At 43.6% G+C, this 20028-nt stretch overlaps 1 protein-coding gene across 3 annotated transcripts in view; it reads left to right on the plus strand.

Moving 5' to 3' along the window:
- SETBP1 (SET binding protein 1) overlaps positions 1-20028 on the plus strand; it is a 408011-nt gene that overhangs the window by 10653 nt on the left and 377330 nt on the right. For 2 of the 3 annotated variants that reach the window (XM_055559771.1, XM_055559773.1), the window contains exon 2: positions 12188-12832. In XM_055559771.1, the coding sequence (XP_055415746.1) occupies positions 12350-12832 (483 nt within the window). In that variant the 5' untranslated portion in view covers positions 12188-12349. Of the gene's footprint in view, positions 1-192; positions 665-12187; positions 12833-20028 lie in introns of those variants that run through there. The other variant, XM_055559772.1, reaches the window with a different exon arrangement.

Raw genomic sequence — 20028 nt, forward strand, 5'->3', positions numbered from 1 at the left:
GAAGCACAAACGTCTAAGTGTCAGATTACACTTTACGTTCTAATGACAACGAGCAAAGCAGTTTTGAATTAGATGGTTGAGAAGTCAAGGAATTTGAATTAAGACTGAACAGGTAGTGAGGTCAAAATTAAGGGGCCTTGAAAGAAAGACTAGGGAAGTTATTATCTGTTCAATTATTCAGTTTAGCTGCATTGCCCTCAGGTAACTCTACCATTTTCATCCCCAGTTTACATGTGGTATGGTGGAGGATCAGTTTAAGTGACTACTAATGCTGGATATTTCAAGACTTGGGGGTATTATGGTTCAATGGAAAGCAAATGACAGTTGGGGTCAGACAGAACTACCTATGTGATTTCAACAAATATCTCTACTTCCATTTTCTTATCTGTAAAATGGGTAAATCTCAGGTTTAAATCAACAAATAAACTTAACACTTATTATATACTATTTCCTTGTTCAAAGTTAGGATCATTTTCTTTACTATGTGGGTGTCTTCTTTAATACACTTAAACAAAAGATATTATGATCACAGTTACTTCTTACAGGTGAACCCTACGTATTTAACCTATTTAGGTGCTATTCTGTGTATGTTATTTTTTTCTTTTCCTTGTAGAAGTTGGTGAAGAGATTAGGAGGCCGATGAGAAAACTGATGCCCAGAGAATGTAAGTGATGTGGCAAGTCAAATGGCAAACTGGTTTTAGAGCTCCTGTGTATAAAAGTGGGCTTACCTTGTGGCTCAGCTGGTAAAGAATCCGCCTGCAGTGCAGGAGACCTGGGTTCGATCCCTGAGTTGGGAAGATCCTCTGGAGAAGGGAAAGGCTACCCACTCCAGTATTTTGGCCTGGAGAATTCCATAGACTGTGGTATGGTCCATGGGGTTGCAAAGAGTTGGACACGACTGGACAACTTTCACTCATGTATAAAAGTAGCTAGGAGCATTTGGCCAAAAGCTGGCATCACTTCGTTTTAGAGACATCATGATCTGAAAGTAAAAGCACAGACTTTGGAATCATACAAGCCTGAATTTGATTGTGGATCTGGCACAGGTAGTGTGTGCAGAGCAAATTGCCTCTCTAGACATTTGTATTTACATTTCCACATCTTTAGTATGAGGGTGTGTCTTTTGCATCACAGGGCTGTTGTCTAGATTAAATAGATAATGCCTGTGGAGACCATTTATTATGCTCAACCCTTTCTCCCACTACAAGTGTGTGCTTTTCTTGATTGCATGGAGAAATGCAGAGAATGGGTGGTACACCAAAACCAGAGCTCCACCTCTAAACTGGAGGATTGGCCCAGGCAATGCTGTTGAGACTTTTCCCTCGGGGTCCAGTACCCAAGGATTCTACCATTGCATTGTGTTATTGGTTCCCAGAGGAAGCACTATTTTTGCAGCTAGAACTGGAACTGTTGATTAACAGTACCCATTTGGCCTCAGGCCTCGGAAGTTTGATTCTGCCTCTCCCTGTCATGGAGATCCCTGAGCACAGAGACCAATTCTTAGTTTTGTGTTAGGTTCAACCAACAAAGGTCCATCTAGTCAAGGCTACGGGTTTTCCAGTAGTCATGTATGGATGTGAGATTTGGACTATAAAGAAAGCTGAGCGCCAAAGAATTGATGCTTTTGAATTGTGGTATTGGAGAAGACTCTTGGGAGTCCTTTGGGCTGCAAGGAGACCCAATCAGTCCATCCTAAAGGAGATCAGTCCTGGGTGTTCATTGGAAGGATCCATACTGAAGCTGAAACTCCAATACTTTGGCCACCTCATGCGAAGAGTTGACTCATTGGAAAAGACTCTGATGCTGGGAGGGATTGGGGGCAGGAGGAGAAGGGGACGACACAGGATGAGATGGTTGGATGGCATCACTAACTCAATGGACATGAGTTTGGGTAAGCTCTGGGAGTTGGTGATGGACAGGGAGGCCTGGCATGCTGCAGTCCACAGGGGTCACAAAGAGTTGGACACGACTGAACAACTGAACTGAACTGAACTGAATAACCAAGCAGAGCTGCAGAGCCAGTAAAACCTATGAAGAGGTGTGGGGTACCAGCTCTGTCTTTGAAAGGCTTTTGGTTGTCAAGTTGAAGAGAGAAGGCTCAGCACCTGAGAAGGTTAGAGGTGAAGGGACAACAGAGTTCACCCCATCACCTCCCCATTCTGCAGATGTGGATGACGAGACCCTGGGAGAAAAAAAGAACTTGCCTAAGTCTACCTAGGGAGGCCTGGTGTGCTGCAATTCATGGGGTCACAAAGAATCGGACACGACTGAGCGACTGAACTGAACTGAACTTAGCTCCAGATGGCAGAGTGCAGAATTGAATCTGGAATTTGTGGTTGAATTAAGTCTTATTTCCTCCACAGGACAAACTAAGTACAAGAAGAAAGCAATAGTCAAACAACTTCAAAACACTCAAGTTAGTGGATACAAATTAAACTACTTGTATGTGCTTCCCATTGTAAAGGGAGGTGGAGGAGGTTGGTCTCCAACTCCAAAACCTCAGGCTTTACTTGGAATCTGGGAGGAAAAGGCAACATTTGGCCTAATACCAGTGTGGGTGACACAGACTGTGGGAGTAAATCAAATTCACTTAAAGTTTTGAATACCCACTAAGGTGATCCCAACACGATCTTTCATAATTATCTTGTTTTGATCTTCAGTTACTTCTTAAAACAACCCTTGAGGTAGGATTATTACCAAGTTTCCAAATGAAGCAAACAGTTTAATTCCTGAGAACACAGTTGTGCACTGGAAAAGAGAGGTTAACTAATCTAAACCCATGACCTCAAATCAGTGCTACTTCCATTCCTCTTTTCAAGAGGAAACATCGTTTAGACACTTGCTGTGGGACACTTACTGAGTGTATTCACTATTCTCTGGTATATGGTAGAGACCCACTTAAAACCCAGCCCCTTCCTTATGGAGTCCTTGGTCTGGTGGGAGAGATAAATAAGGGAACATTGCAATACAGTTTGCCAAATGCTTTGATAGCAGAATGCCCAGGAAAGTGAGAGTAAGACCATCTGTGAGTGTGACTGTGTATATATGTGTGTGTACATTTGTACACACAGAGAAAAGTAGGAGAAAAGGAAGGCCCAAGTAGTCTTTATGAAGGAGGTGAAACTTGACCCAATTATTGAAGAATGGCTTAGAGATAACCAGGTGGTGAAGAAAGGACAGGCCAGCCAGAAGAATTAGGGAATTATATGAAGTTATGCAAGTCAATGGGATCTGGACGAAGCTGTACCTCAGGACATGGTGCTCTGCAGTGTGCTGGATGGAGTACTCAGACAGTGCTGCTTGGAGAAGGTGATCTGTGGTCAGGAATGTACCATATAGGTGTGTGTGGTTCCATGCTAAGTCACTTCAGTTGTGTCCAACTCTTTGTGACCCTATGGACTGTAGCCCACCAGGCTTCTCTGTCTGTGGGATTCTCCAGGCAAGAATACTGGAGTAGGTTTCCATGCTCCCCTCCAGGGGATCTTCCTGACCCAGGGATCGAATCTGTGTCTCCTGTGGCTCCTGTTTTGCAGGCAGATTCTTTACCACTGAGCCACCAGGGAAGTCCATGTAACATAATAAAGTCACTGAGTCTGATCTTCATTCTCTGCTGGAGACCACTGCTGTGTTTGCAGGGTCAGAGAGCTGTGTGCAGAGCTGCCTTTGCCCTCACTGACTGAAGCTGGCAAAGGTTGGATTGTTTCCCTAGTGGCTCAGGGAAGGCCAAGGCAGGAGACGTGGGTTCAATCCCTGGGTTGGGGAGATCCCCTGGAGAAGACTATGGCAGCCCACTCCAGTATTTTTGCCTGGGAAATCCCATGGGCAGAGGAGCCTCGTGGACTGTAGTCCGTGGGGTCAGAAAAGAGTCAAACATGACTTAGTGGCTAAACAACAACAACATGGGTTGGATTGCTTGATCACTTTATCGGTGTTTATGGAGCTTTTACTCTGTGCTTCTGTAGCAGGTAGACTTTCAGACCAGGGCCTGAATAATGAAAAGGCATTAACTCAAGGGGACAAAAGAGGATCCCTGCTGCTAAGTCGCTTCAGTCGTGTCCGACTCTGTGCGACCCCATAGACGGCAGCCTACTAGGCTCCTCTCTCCCTGGGATTCTCCAGACAAAAATGCTGGAGTGGTTTGCCATTTCATTCTCCAATGCACGAAAGTGAAAAGTGAAAGTGAAGTCGCTCAGTTGTCCCCGACTCTTAGCGACCCCATGGACTGCAGCCCACCAGGCTCCTCCATCCATGGGATTTTCCAGGCAAGAGTACTGGAGTGGGTTGCCATTGCCTTCTCCAAAGAGGATCCCAGACACATGTAAAGTCCCTCAAGAGGAAAGGGCCACTTCTGACTCTCCACCTAAATACCTTAGAAGACACGTAGAAAGATGAACGCTCAACCACTCCAATGCAGAAGTCAGACAGATGATCCATCTCTTGCTGGAATTTGAAAAGGGATTCTTACATATGCCGACGAGCCTCAGTTGAAAATACAGTTGCTTCCCTATCTGAAGCTGCAGAGGCTCACACTCCATCCTTTTACACAGTTTGTCCCTCTGAGATCAGAAACTTACAATTTCTGTCAACAAGAAAACTAGGCCGTCATCAGATCTTCCGCATGGACAACTTTAATAAAATGACCAAAGACTGTCTCTTCCCTGATATCATTATACATATTCTCAAAGTCTACAGCTTTCAGAGAACATAGGCAAGACTGGACGAGGAGGTTTGGGAGGAGATTTTGACTTCTGGGCAGAGACATTTCCTCAAGGAAAGTTCTGAGGAAGACCTAAAGATTCTCTGGGACAGTGCACATTGTGCATTTCAGCTATTCGGAGTTGTACAGAAACTGACGGAAGAATCTGCAAACAGTAGTATGTAGATGTTTGCTATCAGTGGTGTAAATGCTTAACGCTTTGTTCTCCAGATTTTTTTTTTTTTTTTTTAAGCCCTGATTTGTTAAGTTTGCTGTTCTTGTAGTATAAACACTCCCACCATAGCTGATTTTCAAGCTATCAACTTGACACTATTGAAGGTGGAGTTGGGAAGAACTCACGTGGATGGGCTCTAATGAGCCCTAGCACACCACTGTTTGTGAGGAACTGAGGTGACCAGATCACTGATAACAGCCATAGCTCTGAGAGGAGGACTTGATTGACTTCAAGCTGAATAGAAGGTGGAGTCAAAAAGCTGTCTAGTACTTTCTTTGTAGACCAAGGCTGCCTTGCATGGCTTTTTCTTCATTAGAGAGTGAGCAAAGAGAAAGAATAAAACACAAGACCTTAGGGATGAAACACTCAGAACAAGGGCTTCCCAGGTAGGTCAGTGGTAAAGAATCCGCCTGTCAAGGAAGGAGATGCAGGTTCGATTCCTGGGTTGGGAAGATCCCCTGAAGGAGGAAATGACAACCCACTGCGGTATTCTTGTCTGAAAAATTCCATGGGCAGAGGTGCCTGGAGGGCTACAGTCCATGTGGTCACAGAGAGCTGGGTATGACTGAGTGGCTGAGCACCAGCCCTAGCACTCAGAACAAGGAAGAAAGAATAGTATTATGATATTATTTACAACAGTAGCAAAATAGGAATTTTAGATTGCTACCAGACATCTGCAATAGGAAGAATCATGACCACCCCCCACCCCCCAATGCCCTGCCCCTGGCCTCCCGGGGCAGGTCGGGGGGAAGGACCATAAAGTAGCAAAGAGAGAGCATTATGAGATGAAAAAGCATCAGAATTAGCAGAAAGAAGGATGGATAAAGTAAGAAAGATCACAGGGATGCAAAATGTGTAATGCAAAATTAAACATCCACAGTGAGGTCAATCTGCAAAGGGAGGATGAAAGACAAAATTAAATTGGTGTTATGGACCTTAGATTAGGGAAGGCTCTCGCCTGATGCAAAATAAAGAAATAAAAACAGTGAGAGAGAAAATGAGAGAAATGGAGAACAGAGAGTAGAGTTCTAAACTGAGGTAAAAGAAAAGACAGAACCACTGAATAGAAGAAATAGCTAAAGGAATAATTGAAGGGAATGATTCTGAATTAGAAATAACCTGCACTTCAGATCCAAAAGTCTCACTCTGTTCCAGGAAAAATAAGTAAGATCCACATTCCTCATTTTGTCATTAATAAAATTGTATTATAATAAACAAAATTTCAATTAGAAAAGCATAAAACTCATTGTCTAGAAAGGAAACAAAACCAGACTGGCTTCCATTTTCTCTTCTTTTACTTTAAGTTCTAGAAGACATTCTACAGAGTTTTGAGGGGAAAAAGTTCTGGCCTGAGGATTATATGGGCAGCCTACTGTCTTCCACAATGTAAAGATGAAAGACATGTCCAGCTTTATGGAATTTGCAGAATAAGGAGCTGAGGTAGGGGTGAGGATGTGGAGCTCTGGGGGAGTTTGGGAAAGGTCAGGAATGAGGCAGCAGACTCTTCCGATATTTGTCATTGTTTGCCTTTAAGACCTTATGAGTTGTATGTGTTATTTAAAAAACTTATAAGAAGCATGTAGTTCCATTAGAAAAAAAGATAAAAAACTATAATGAGGAAGATCAGGAAGTCATCTTTCCCCCCATTTTATTGATGAGACAGTGAGGCTAAAAGAGTCTTATGAGGGATCCTAGGTGTCAGAACTAGGTCCAGAGTCCACATCTTTTGACTCCTGTTATATAAGTGATGGAGAAGGCCCTGGCACCCCACTCTAGTACTCTTGCCTGGAAAATCCCATGGATGGAGGAGCCTGGTGGGCTACAGTCCATGGGGTCGCTAGGAGTCGGACACGACTGAGCGACTTCACTTTCACTTTTCACTTTCATGCATTGGAGAAGGAAATGGCAACCCATTCCTGTGTTCTTGCCTGGAGAATCCCAGGGACGGCGGAGCCTAGTGGGCTGCCGTCTATGGGGTTGCACAGAGTCGGACACAACTGAAGTGACTTAGCAGCAGCAGTAGCAGTATATAAGCGAAGGGCTGTATCAGTTCCACCAGGCTGACACTTTGGAAAGCACTGGTCAGCGTGATGATGGTCTGAATGTGCCCTGGAAGCAAAGCAGATGGGAGAGGTAGATAATCCTGGGAAGCCCAGCACGAGGAGATTTGTGTATTTATTAATTCAATCAACCAACATTTCTCAAGTGCCCATTATTCACTGGGCACTGTTCTAGGTGTTGGGATTGCATAGATGAATAAAATGCCACTGATGAACGGTAAGCGAGAATTCCCTTTAAATATAAAGTAGTAGTGCTTTTTGGTAAAGTCAGTTGGTAGGGGTAAGCACATAGAACAGGCAAAGTCTAAGCCCATTAGAACTTCCTAGAGGGCTTGGTACCAGCCAGAGTGCTGGGTCTATCCCTGCAGCCATGGGTGGGGCTTGAGAATTGGCATTTACACCAAGTTCCGGGATTAGTAAGAGTTCCCTCAAGGCTGCAGGTGGAGAATGTGTTCTAGACTAGGAAAAATTCTTCCATTTTACAGATCATGGAGAAGAGAGGATGTACTTACTCCCTGGAACACATCTGGGTCGTGAAGCACGTAGAGCCAAGCAAGATTCCCCTTGGCCCTCGGACAAATAATTCTGTAGGCTCACAGTACCCACTTTGGAGTGTCTCATAGGCCTATGACCGTGCTGGGTGTAATTACACAGTCTAGAGTATGGAAGAGACCTTGGTCTTGTTGCATTCATTGCTGAGATAAGTACGAAGTAAGGGACTCAGCACCTCACTGTTGGGGAAAGGCAGGCCCAGTCTCTGGATTGCTTTCTCAGTATTTTCCCCAGCACATCCCTCCCTGCGCCCCTCTATTCCCCCAGGACCTGCTGAGCGCTCATTTCCTAAGCGCATGTTATTGTACCTATAGTGCTTCTCTCACCTCAGGTCCTGCAATCAGCCACAGACGGGTTAACTGTTGTTGGCCTGGAGGCCTGAGCCAGCACAAAGTATCCTTTGTGCGCTGCCCACTCTGGGGGAGCCACTGGCTGCTGGAATGTGACAAGGCGAACGGTTTTCACCTTGCTTTTGTTTTCACTTTCGTCTGAGTGTGTGCGTGAGCGTGTGCGTGTGCTCATGGGGTACGTTGGCTGGTGGTGCCACAAGAGGACTCCCAGTGTTTTCCCGGATGCACCAAAAAAACTGGACCTGTGAATCTGGGGTGACAGCTACGTGCTGGGAGAAGGCCAAAGGAGAACAGCGGCTTTGTGTGTTGGTGTAGTAAACAGAAGGTTTATGTCTTTGCTCTTTACTTTTGAAAGTGTCTCTCTTGCATGTGGCCCTGAGGGGCATAGACAGCGAACTGTGCAGGGGCCGCCTGCCTGGGTGGATCTGCAGTTGGAGTCGTTTGAACCACAGGACTTTGATGAGCTGTCAGGGGCTAATTCATTTTCATTCAGAGAGAACTTCAGGAAGTCCTCCCTGTGCCCCATCCTGCATTGGGTGCTGAAGCTAATGTAAGTGTTGTATAGCCATCATCGACCTCAGCCTGAGCCTGAGTTGCAATCAAGAAAGGAAAATAAGATTTGTATCCTGGAAACAATGAGGAGACCACGTATGACTAGTATTTAGTGGCAAGCTCTGCAGCTGCAAGCAGTGTTCAGTCAGGCCAGGGAGTGAGTGCTGTGGTTCAGAGTTTGCAATATGTTGTCATGGAGAAGTGAAGACTTGGGCATGACCCTGAAAGGTGGGAAGGCTTGGGATCTGCTTGTTCCTTTGTCCATTCATTCCTGCATACAACAAACATTTGGAAAACACCAGTTGTATGCCAGGCATTGCCTGGATGGTTGAGAGAGGATATAAGAAGAGATTCTATAAAAATATCAAGGCGGAAAGAACTCTGAGTGTGTAAATGCTGCTGTGGAGACTGGTTTGACTTGAATAGGGAATGCAGCTTGATGGCTAGTGAGCTGTAAGACTGAATTCTTAGGGTAGACAAGTATGGAAAGTCTGGAATTGATGTGTTCCTGCATGGGATTATTTGAAACTGCATTATGGTTTCATCTCTAGTGTTCATCAGGTAATACTCACGCTGCCTTGGGTTGGTCCTCTTGCAACAAGAATCGGATTTGAGCCAAGCCTCTTGATGGTCCCCCTGTCTCTAATATCGGGTTCTCTTAATTTATCTTTCTAAAGCATAGCTTTGCAAATACCCCTTGCCTACTGACATCACCTACTTAAATGGCTTCCCACTGTCCGTAAGATAAAATCCAGCTCATTAGCGGCATGCCGTCCAAGGGTGTCCGTGATATGGCTGTAACCTTTTTTCTCTCACCAGTTCCCAATTGTGCCACACTTACTAGTCGAACCTCGGCTTTCTCTTTCCTGAACGCAACCCTGTGCACTCCTGGCTGGGTCTTGCCTCATGCTGTCCCTCCTGTCTTCCATGTCTCCCCTCTTCCCATTTTACTTACTGAAGGCCCTCAAGGTCAAATGCTCTCTTGAGGCCTTCCTGTGTAGTTTCCTCTCTGTCTACACCTTGCCCAAGAGGAAAACCCTTTCTCTTCCCTTTGTTTCTATCCTTTATTATAGGAGGTGAAAATCTTCTCTGTTTTGTTTTTCAAGTCTCTCTTCAAGAATATAAGCTGCTTGAGGAAAAAACTTGTATATTAATCGTTTCTTAGGATCTTGACTTGAGGACTGAAAGAAAAAATGTTGAATTTTCAGTTTTTGTGGATCTCTTACTATTTGAGTTTTAAGTTTTGGAACTTTGTGTCCTATATTCATTAGCTACTGATTTATACTACTAAATACAAGAAACTCTGCAGTGAATCATTATTTAAATGGAAGATACTTTCTCAATACTGATAATTCATCTACCTCGTACTCCTATCTATTCCTCTAAAGTTTAGATTTTACCTTCTTTTCTCTCATCACAGAATTGGCAATAGCTGTTGGCCTACTCTGGTTCAAAGGTCCAAATAGATTTAGTTTAGGAACTTTTTATGGAGAATATGCTTCAGCTTTTGCTCTGACCAAAGTATGCTTTGTAGGTTGCTGCTGCTGCTGCTAAGTCACTTCAGTCGTGTCTGACTCTGTGCAACCCCATAGACGGCAGCCCACCAGGCTCCCCCGTCCCTGGGATTCTCCAGGCAAGAACACTGGAGTGGGTTGCCATTTCCTTCTCCAATGCATGAACGTGAAAAGTGAAAAGTGAAAGTGAAGTCGCTCAGTCGTGTCCGACTCTTAGCGACCCCATGGACTGTAGCCTTCCAGGCTCCTCCATCCATGGGATTTTCCAGGCAAGAGTACTGGAGTGGGGTGCCATTGCCTTTTCCAATGCTTTGTAGGTAGGTACCAGGATATTAAAATGCTACACTGGAGATCCCTGTCAGAGGGAGCAAACCACTGAACACTGCTGCCATAAGAAGCATGGCTGCCGATTTGTATGAATCTAACGCACAAAATGAGACAGACTTACTGGGCTTTTGCAGTAACGGTAAGCAGGGACAGGTTCTCAGGCATCCTGATGCTTCCAACAGCAGTGTGTTTATCTGACACCAATGAGAGAGGCCTCAATGAATATTGACTTGAATATGACTTTTTAAAAATTATCTAAGGTTTTGGGCAAGTAGGCAGATCAGTCTAGATGAAATAGGAACCTCACCAGTAAAGAAAACATGAAGGGTCAACTGGTCTAACTGCCCTCCTCTGCTCCTCAGTGGGGACTTTGGCCCTCTTGTAGCATGGGACACAGGTTGCTGTTCAGTGTTGACAGCTTTGGAGAGGATGCTCTCACCAAACAGCCACTTCTTTGCAGAGGTGCTGCATTCATTGGGTTTTCCCCCAAGTGGAAGCAACTGTAAACATGTCTTCTTGCGGGGCTAAGTAGTTCCCAGGAGCCGATTATGTTCCTGGGCTTCTCTGGGGAGCAGGGTCCATGTTGAAGCCCTGCTGCCTTGCTGACTGGCTTCCTCACAGGGCGTCAGCTGAAAATCTACTGATCCCCGAGGTTGGAAGTACCTGCTCGATTTCCAGTTCTTGGCTGTTCTAAATGTGTCTTTGTGGGCATTTCTGTAAATTTCTGGTGGGCACATTTGCTGGTCAAGTCCTTAAATGATGGGCTCAAAGCTAACAGTCTAGGGTATGCTGCAGTGTCTTCTGCTGAGTGGCCATTGTGAAGGCTTGGTTGTAACCTTATCTACAGCTGGGGTAGAAGGAGATGATGTCTTGAAGTTCAGGGCAGCCCCAGGGCTTGAAGTTTTCTCTTGAAAATGAGCATTTGGGCTTTCTTTTGAGCTTTAAAGTGATGAGTATAAAGTTGGGAATAATGGGACATGGAGTGAATAAGGGTGAAGGATAGCTTGGTGAAGAGAAAGGGAGAATAAAAAATCTTGCAGGGATTCCTGACACTTCCAAAGGCCTGTGAAATGCTCCCTCTCTCCCTCTCTCTTTTTTTGTTGTCATGTAGACATAATACCACTTTATTTAAGGGCTAGGAAGGGAATTAAAACTGTCTCGGGTGGTTATTTTTATCTAAAAGATAGATAGCGATTAAAAAACTTTTGTGTCAGAAACACATTTAGCATTTGTTTTGCATTAATCACAGCATTAGAAGTAATTTCTTACTGAACTCTTTTTGTTTTCCTTTTACAAACCTTCACCTCAGCTTTGCATTTGTTTTAAGAAATAAAGGCAAGACACGTGCATGATGAAAATAATTCACAATGAAAGATGATAAAGAAAGAACAGTCCAGAAGCTCTTCTTCTGAGGGGATGGAGAGCTTGGGCCAGGCAGCCCAGGACTGTGTTCAGCTTTGCAGACTGTTCTTCACATGTGAGAGGGAAGTTGTGCAAGAAGCCAGCCAGGTGCAATTTCCACAGACCCGAGTATCAGCACTTAGACTTCCTTTCGTCATATTTGGCTTTGATGGTGACTCAGCCGGCTGTGGCTTTGGTATAAGCATCTAGCTTGTTACTGGACTGGAGGACTCATCTCTCTTTATTCTTGGACCCACAACCATAAAAATTAGTAACAATTCAGTGAAAGACTGTGTCTGTGCATGTGTCTCCCCCTCTGCTCCCATATAATACAATTTGGGGATGTGCACTTTCTGGTTTGATTTCTTTCAAATCATTTTTTTTTTCTTTTTCTAATGCCATAGATAAGTAGGATGGGACTTCTGGAACTTAGTTTGAGTTCTCTTTGGGGGTCATTTTTTCCTGCCTGCCATGGCTAATTATCTCTCTGCTTCTCAGTTGCAGATCTGATCTCTTCTGAACAACCTCACGGTGTCTCCTTCCCTGGGGCCCTGAGCCCAGCCGGACCACTTTCTCCTTGGAATTTTGGGTGCCGTCTCTTCTCACCTTTCCCTTTTCCCTGTCTCCCTCCTGAGAACTCTTGGCAACTGGAGGATTGTCATGGAGTCCAGGGAAGTCTTAAGTGGCTCCCGGCAAAGGGGGAGTGAGTCGGAATTCCTGCCAGTCTCCTCAGCCAAGCCCTCGACTACTCCTAGCTGTACAGGAGAACCTTTGCTGTCTGCTCCGGAGACTGGGAAGGGAATCCCAGCAGGTGGAGAACGCATGGAGCCAGAGGAGGAGGATGAACTGGGCTCAGGGCGGGATGTGGATTCCAACTCCAATGCAGACAGTGAAAAATGGGTGGCAGGAGATGGCCTGGAAGAACAGGAGTTTTCTATCAAGGAGGCCAATTTCACAGAGGGGAGTCTGAAGCTGAAAATTCAGACCACAAAACGGGCTAAGAAACCCCCAAAGAATCTGGAGAACTATATATGCCCGCCTGAGATCAAGATCACCATCAAGCAGTCGGACCAGAAGGTGTCCCGTGCTGGGAAAAATAGCAAAGCCACAAAGGAGGAGGACAGAAGCCACTCCAAAAAGAAGGTAGGGATCCCTGTCGACTAGGTGTTTCGGTTTGTTTTTGCCGTTTTATCCTCAACTGTTAAGGGGCTACTTGCTTATTTATAAATTACTCATTTCTCTGATGGAACACTTGTGGCCTACAGAAAATGTCTTCTGTGTCTTGGTATAGTATCCAGTTTAATATTATGGCTTCTACTGACTGAAAACAAAATGAAAAAAACTACAATTATATTCCTGGAAGTTCTTACTGTGTAGCAGCCGGGTCAGATCTGGCTAGCTGTGAGAGAATTTTGAGGGTGCTTTTGGTTTTTTTTTTTTTGGTTTTATATTTACATCGATTCTCATAGTGAAGAGTAGGAAGTTGAAAATTTTGGTTATTCAGAACAGTCAAGCACCGTTATAACACCCTTTTGGTTTTAGTCATTTCTGTACATCTTTCTAAAATAGACAAGTCGCTTACTTGAGTGAGGAAGCCCAGTCTTCATAGTAAATTTAGGCTCTTCTTAGCTGAGAGATCATCTTCCCAGGAGCCAGTGGTGAGCTTCTGAGCTGGCGCTGGAGAAATGGAAGGGACAGGGGCCTGCTGAGGCTTTGTCTAACACGTTGTGGACTTCTCAGGTGGTGTTGGATGAACTCAGTGTGTTGTCATTTTCCTCATAAAAGTCGATGTGGGTGTGGAAAACAGATCTCTAGGTGATTAGTGATATAGTGTGGTTGAATGTATGGATCTAAGGTTTTGTTTTGTGTCGCAGAGGGTCACAGAGACCTCCTTTCCTGGGAGGGGTGTGGCACTCAGCTGTGATAGCAGAGGGTTGCCCTAGTCTAGAAAGTTTTTATCCAAGAATCTCTGGGTCTTGTGAACAGCTCTGAAAGGAGTCCTCTTGTTGACAAGAGTTCTGGAGTTTTAGGTTGTGAATGTTAACCAGAGTCTTTGTAATTCTCTCACATCTTATTTATTAATATTTGGACTCTGGGCATGATGGAAGGTAAAATGGCCCATATGAATGAAACTTTCTCCTTTATAGCCCAGAAATAATCTAGTTTTTCTGTTGCCAGTGGTTTTTGAGCTTTGGTGTAGTCATTTTCAATAAACTGCTAAGAATCATGTTGTTTCTTTAGTTGGGCTGTGCCTTTCCTCATGCTAGGTGTATTGGCTGATTTGTTGCAGTTAAAAAAAAAAAAAAATTGGACTAGAAAAGACTTTTCTGGGTGGCCAACACTTTTAGTTTGCCCAGATTAACCTGGTTTTCAAACAGAAAGTCCTGTATCCAGGACCCCCTTCAACCCTGAGCAAGCCAGGGCAGTTGATATCTTCTTTAACATTTGGAACACAAAAAAAATCTTTAGAAATTGGTGTGTTTTTACCTAGCATAGAGGTAAGTGCTTTCACCTCTCCTGTCCTCATTTACAACTTTGCGATGCTTTCTGGGTTCTCTGATATAAAATCAAAGAGTATCTATATGTACATGGAAACTTTTGAGATTTTTGCAAGCAAATGCAAAGAAATGCAAGCAGGCTCCACTTAGAAAGTTAAATTTTGCTTTGGAGTTGAAGTCTTTTCAGCTTTGAAAATGAATATCTTTGTCGTTGGTCACTGAGATGGCACAAAGAGTATTGTTGGATTTTTGTGGGGGAGAGCAGTCTTGAAAACTGTGGGAACTGTTTTCCCTTCATCACCATCACCGCCAGAATTTGAGCAGCAGCCCACAGTTTAGGGTGTGCAAACCAAAATTCACAATCCTAGAAAGAGTAAGTTGTCCTGATCAGTACTACTTCCTTAAGGCCAGAAGACTGTTCCCAAATATAGGCATCTGTCTATTGGAATGCCCCAGAATAAAACTCTGGAATTTGTGACACAGGGATGATTTCAAAGCTGAAATGTGCAGTGGACCTCCACTCTCATATCTGAAATTCTCAGGCTGGTGATTCTCACCCAAAAAGTTGGATGCCCTTTGTGTACGTCATTGGAAAGAGAGATGAAATTGCTTCTTTGAATATGTGACCGACTAAGTGTGCATTTCTAAGCCTGAGCAATTGGAGGTGGAGAGAAAAAGGGGGAGGGCTGAAATTAAATGAATAATGTTGTGTTATGCTGGTTCTGTAATGGGAATATCTATGAAAATTGCTTCATATTTTATTTCTGTATCCTTTCTACATTATGTCTAGAGCTGATACGTTTCAGAGATTTACAAATAAAGTTATCAGTACTGGGTCTTAATCATTTGCTAGATGATAGGAAGTTCTCTGATCTATATTGGATTAGTATGGTAAGTTTATTACTCTTTTAGTTCCTGTTGTTTTTCCAGCAAGGAGTAAGCAAAAGCTGGAGCTAAGGTGGAGAGGTGGAAACCTTGCCTACCATTTGTACAGAAAAGTTCAGTGGAATGAGCATGCAGAATTTATTTGTATGAATGGGAACTACATGATCATTAATTTGGAACAGGGAAAAGGATGAGGATGGCATTTTGTAAGCATTAGGTCAGTGTCTTACTCTAAAATCTAGTCTTCTGGATCTTTTATTGTGAGGCAAGTTGCTCATTGAAGAAGTGTACATAGAGTGATCCCTGGGAGTCAGGTCTTTTGCTAAGCACTTAGAAAACAGCTCTGTTGAGCTGGTCCTTGATTGAGTGGAGATGCCTCCTTGGGTGTCATCTGATCATATATGCTGACTTAGAGCAGGGTTGGTAAACTAGTCTGTGGGCAAAATTCAGCCCCCTGCCTATTTTTGTACAGCTTGCAAGCAAAGAATGGTTGGGAAAAAATAAAAAAGAGAATAATATTTTGTAACATGGGAAAATTATATGAAATTCAAATTTCAATGTCCTTAAATACAGTTTCATTGGAATGGAGCCACATCTATTTATTTATATTTTGGCTACGGCTACTTTTGCACTTCGACAGCAGAGTTGAGTAGTTGTGACAGAGAGTGTATGGCCCTCAGAGCTTAAACTATCTGCTATCTGGTTCTTACCAGAAACACTTGTTGACCCTTGACTCAGAGGAAGGGCAGGGAGTTTTAGGATTACAAGGATTTTGTTTTATCTCATTTTGTTTTGAAAAATTTATCCTCCAAACTTGGAGGCTGGGAAAATGAGTGTTAATCATTATGTGCTTTGTGTTGTTGTTTGTTTTTGTTTGTTGTACTTTTGCAGACCAATCAGTTTTGTTCAAGTCATTGTTTGGCAGCCTTAGGCAAAGACAGCTTATATTGGATCCCAAATGATTTACTTTTTCATTGTTTTTTTTTTTTTTTTTTTTTTTTGGTAAAAGGAAAGTTCTATAGGATAATTATGGCATTACTTACATATCACAGCTAGTTCTCTTCTATTTCTGTTTGTACATGTTCTGCTGCTGCTGTGTGTGCTATCCTTAAGAGCTTTATTCTGAATTTCAAACCTAGACCCAATCTTCCAAACTGGAGAATTGTTATAGATTTTCAGGTAACATGGTCACGTCAGTAGTAGGATGTTAGGAGGGACCCATGAAAATACCACTTCACTGGCTCAAGGATGCATGGACTTGTCTAACCAGTGGACAGGTCACCTCCCTTCCAAGTAAACTTGGGATGACACTTGAGATGCTGTCTGGTAGAGGATTTATGATGAATTGATTTATGTGATGTGTAAGAGCAGCATTTGGTAAGAAGTGGTGACTGAGAAGAGAATTCAGAATTTCAGGGCCTCAGAATTGTCCTTTGGGCAGATCCTGGGTTGTAGATGGATCCTATAAATGCACCTTGCTGTTTATCACAGCACCCATGTTGTTACATCTTAGACTGACTCAGGTAAGTGGAATTATTTTGTAAGCTTCTTCTATTTCCCCTCCAGGTTGTGCAATAAAAACAATAGAGAATATGAGAATGAATCTCTAGAAGCAAGTTCAGGTATAACATGTGAACTTAAAATATTCTAGCAGTGACAGGTTTTTAAGAGGCTCTTAGCTGGACAGAGCTTAGCAGCTCTCCTCTTTCTGAGGACTTTCTGTGGGAGTCAGGACACTCACCAGATTCAATGGCATGAAAAGGAGAGGGGGTTCTGAGACAAGGACTATACAGTGACCCAAGGTTGGAAGTGTGGCATGGCTAACAGCACCAACAGGCTTTGTGATTCTGGATTTGGAGTATAACCTTGCTGAAGCCCCAGTTTCCTCATCTGCCAAATAGAGATGATAGTTTCCACATGATATAACCCAATGGAAGATTTTTTTAAAAGATGGGAAATGTACATTGTACATGTCATAGTTACAGTTCCAATTTTTTGAGCCACATGGCAGACCTTCAGCTAACTCTTTTATCTGTATTTGCTTTCTCTATTAGTCCTTATAACAGTCCTGTTGGATGAGAGAGATTTATTTACAGATGAGGAAATTGAGGCTCAGTGGCTTCACATAAGCAGGAGCAGGGTTGGCCTTTGAAGTCAGTTCTCCTAGACTGTTTGGCCAATGCTGGAGTCCAGGCCCCAAGTGCCCACACTGGAAAGGGCTGCTGGAAGGTGAGGATCCAGCTTGAGGGCATTTCTCTCCTACTTTCCCACCTGGTTAGGGTGGCAAGACCATGAGCTGGTACACTGTCTTTAATTCCAAGTGTTTCAAAGTGTCATGAGTTAAAGTCTTATTTTTTTCCTTTATTCTGCTTATGGATTATTATTTGCTTTTGACCAAAATGCAACTTCTGTTTTGTTTTTTTGGACTTAATGTTCACCTTTACCCAGCTTCATCAGGAGAACTGATTTTCTCTAGCAATCTCATATTCCTCAGAGTCTGACATGGTCCTAGGAAGATGTTCAGGATTCCTTCTCAGTAACCCCACATAGAACATCATCATATATGTGTGGAAAGAACCTGTATTTTCTTCTAAGTACTCATAACCCTATCTTAGGAATTCTAATAGGTTATAAATTCATTTATTCATCCTTCAAATAGCACCCTCCTTGTGTCAAACCCACAAAGTATGAAGAGGAAAAAGAGTTTTTTAGGTGATGTAGATGGGAAGGGAGTCTGGCATCAGATTGCAGAGAGTGATGAATATCAAATAAGTAAATGAGTTTGCATTTAATTCTGTAAATAATGGGAGTGCTCTGCAGACTTTGAACTGCAGAAAGGAAGGGTTGCAGGTCTAGGGAACGTAATGAGAGCGATCTAGGGCAGAGAGGCATGAAAGTGATCCACTTGTGAGTTAGGAGGGCTGCACCACGGCTCTCCATTTTCCCTGTAGGCTTGTGAGAAGCACATTTCTCACTTGACTCGCTATGGTTGTAGCAGTTTAGAGGGTGTGTTGGGCAGGGATGGAAGGTGGCTCAGACTGCTGGACCTCTGGTACTGCACCACTTCCTCCTGCACTCTGATGGGTGGTCCTGAGCACCCACGAGAGCCTTCCACCCCGCTTAGGGTTCAGGTGTCCCTCTCTCACTATCATTTGCCCAGCACCTTCTCTGGTCACTTAGAGGTGCATTGCTTGACTGAAGGCTTGCCGTCCCTATTTCAGTGTTTGTGAATGTGAGGCTTTGAACTCCAGGGTGTATGGGCTCCCCTACAACACCCTCAATCTGACTGGGAGAGTAGGTTTGGCCAGCATTTCTTCATAAGAAGCTGAATTTGCCTTGTTTAATTTTATATTTTCTATCGATTTTTTATTTTAAGCAGCATGTTCCTCTTTATTCATCAGAGTACCTGAAAATTTTGTTTCCTGATACGTTTCTCTGTAGTTATTTTATAGCTAAAAACCTTTTCCACAAAGTAATTGTATCAAGCAGCAGGTAATATTTAACATCTGGAGTTGGTGTTTGGGAAAGGACACCGGGCTTGGGGACAGGAGCCTGGGCACCATCTCTGCCTCTGTTAATAACAGCTTTAATAAGAATGCTTTACTTTCCTGAATTTCAGTTTTTTGCATGTTAAAAAAAAACAAAAAAACAGCTATTGACCTCTGAAACCTTATTTCTCTTCTAAAAACTGGAAACTTTAAGAGTCATTCTGTTAGATGAGGCAAGTCTTCCTCTTTAAGAAAACTAGTTACTATAAACAAAATTGTTGACCTCTCTTTGGGACCCACTGTTCTGTCATCAGATCATTTCCTTTTTGCCCCAGTGTCAAAAGGCCTAAAATCATGGGAGCAGACGTCAGACTTGAGCTTACAAAGTGGGGAGGTTTATCGAGCTTGCATTCCATGAGGATATTCTGGGAACGTTTGGTTCCCCTCTTTCTTCCTTGTGTGCTTCTTCCTTTTCTCCTGTGTGAGGGATTCCCGGGGAGTCCACAGCACCTTGCTGGCTCTTTCCCGCTGTTGTTAGTTTCACTTTGGAGTTCAACAAGGAACCTTCTTCGGTGAACTCCATACCTTTGAAGATAAACCTGTTAAAGTAAAAGTAGGAAAACTGTGTTCTGTTCTGGATGGAGAGTCATTTGTTCCTTGAACTGTTCAGATAAGAAATAAGGGATCTGTTAGAAAGATTGCCGGCCCTGATTCCAGACCAGGTTCTCTACAGAGAACCGCACTAGAAGCTGGTCCCCTGTGACATTAAACAAGTCTCTCAACCCCTCGAAGCTGTTACCTAACTGTGTGAAAACCAGCGGTCATAGGAACACTTCCTTGCCGGTGTCTTGTGGTGATGGAAGTGCCTGGTATGCTTAGCACAGCACCTCACTCAGCATGCACCACTTTAATTCCTGTTGTGCGTGTCTCTCTTCCAGCTCACCCACAGGACCCTCTCAGCACCAGCATGGCTAGCCACACAGTGCCCTGCAGTTGTGCTGGGTGCTCAGAGGCGTGGGCTGTCTCAGAAGCCATATGTTTCTTTCGGCTGATCCTGTTTTTGTACCGCTCATGGCTATGTTGAATTGTGATACGCGGGTTGCAGTACCAGTGTCTTATTTCTGATGCTTGCACAAGCACCTACTAATCAAACATGCCTCTAATGCTATTATTTTTTTTGGTAGTAAGAATTGGTATGGGGATTTATTTAAAGTCAATTCAAAGGTCTTTTATCTTTGATAAAAATCTTTTATCTTTGTGGTCACTTATCTGCCAAACCAGGATTGCTGCTGAGCTCAAAGCATGACTCAAAATGAAACTTTGAAAGTAGCGTCATAAGGACGACCAGATGGGGTTCAGCTGGTGTTTCCTTGCATCCCTGCCTCACTCCCAGCGTTTGTACAGTCACCCCCTCTTCTCAGTCATCCATTCTACGCATGCAAAAAGTCCTCTCGTATCTGCATTTCCA

Source organism: Bubalus kerabau, chromosome 21 (genome assembly GCF_029407905.1).
Source record: "Bubalus kerabau isolate K-KA32 ecotype Philippines breed swamp buffalo chromosome 21, PCC_UOA_SB_1v2, whole genome shotgun sequence".
In the NCBI taxonomy this organism is placed as follows: domain Eukaryota; kingdom Metazoa; phylum Chordata; class Mammalia; order Artiodactyla; family Bovidae; genus Bubalus; species Bubalus kerabau.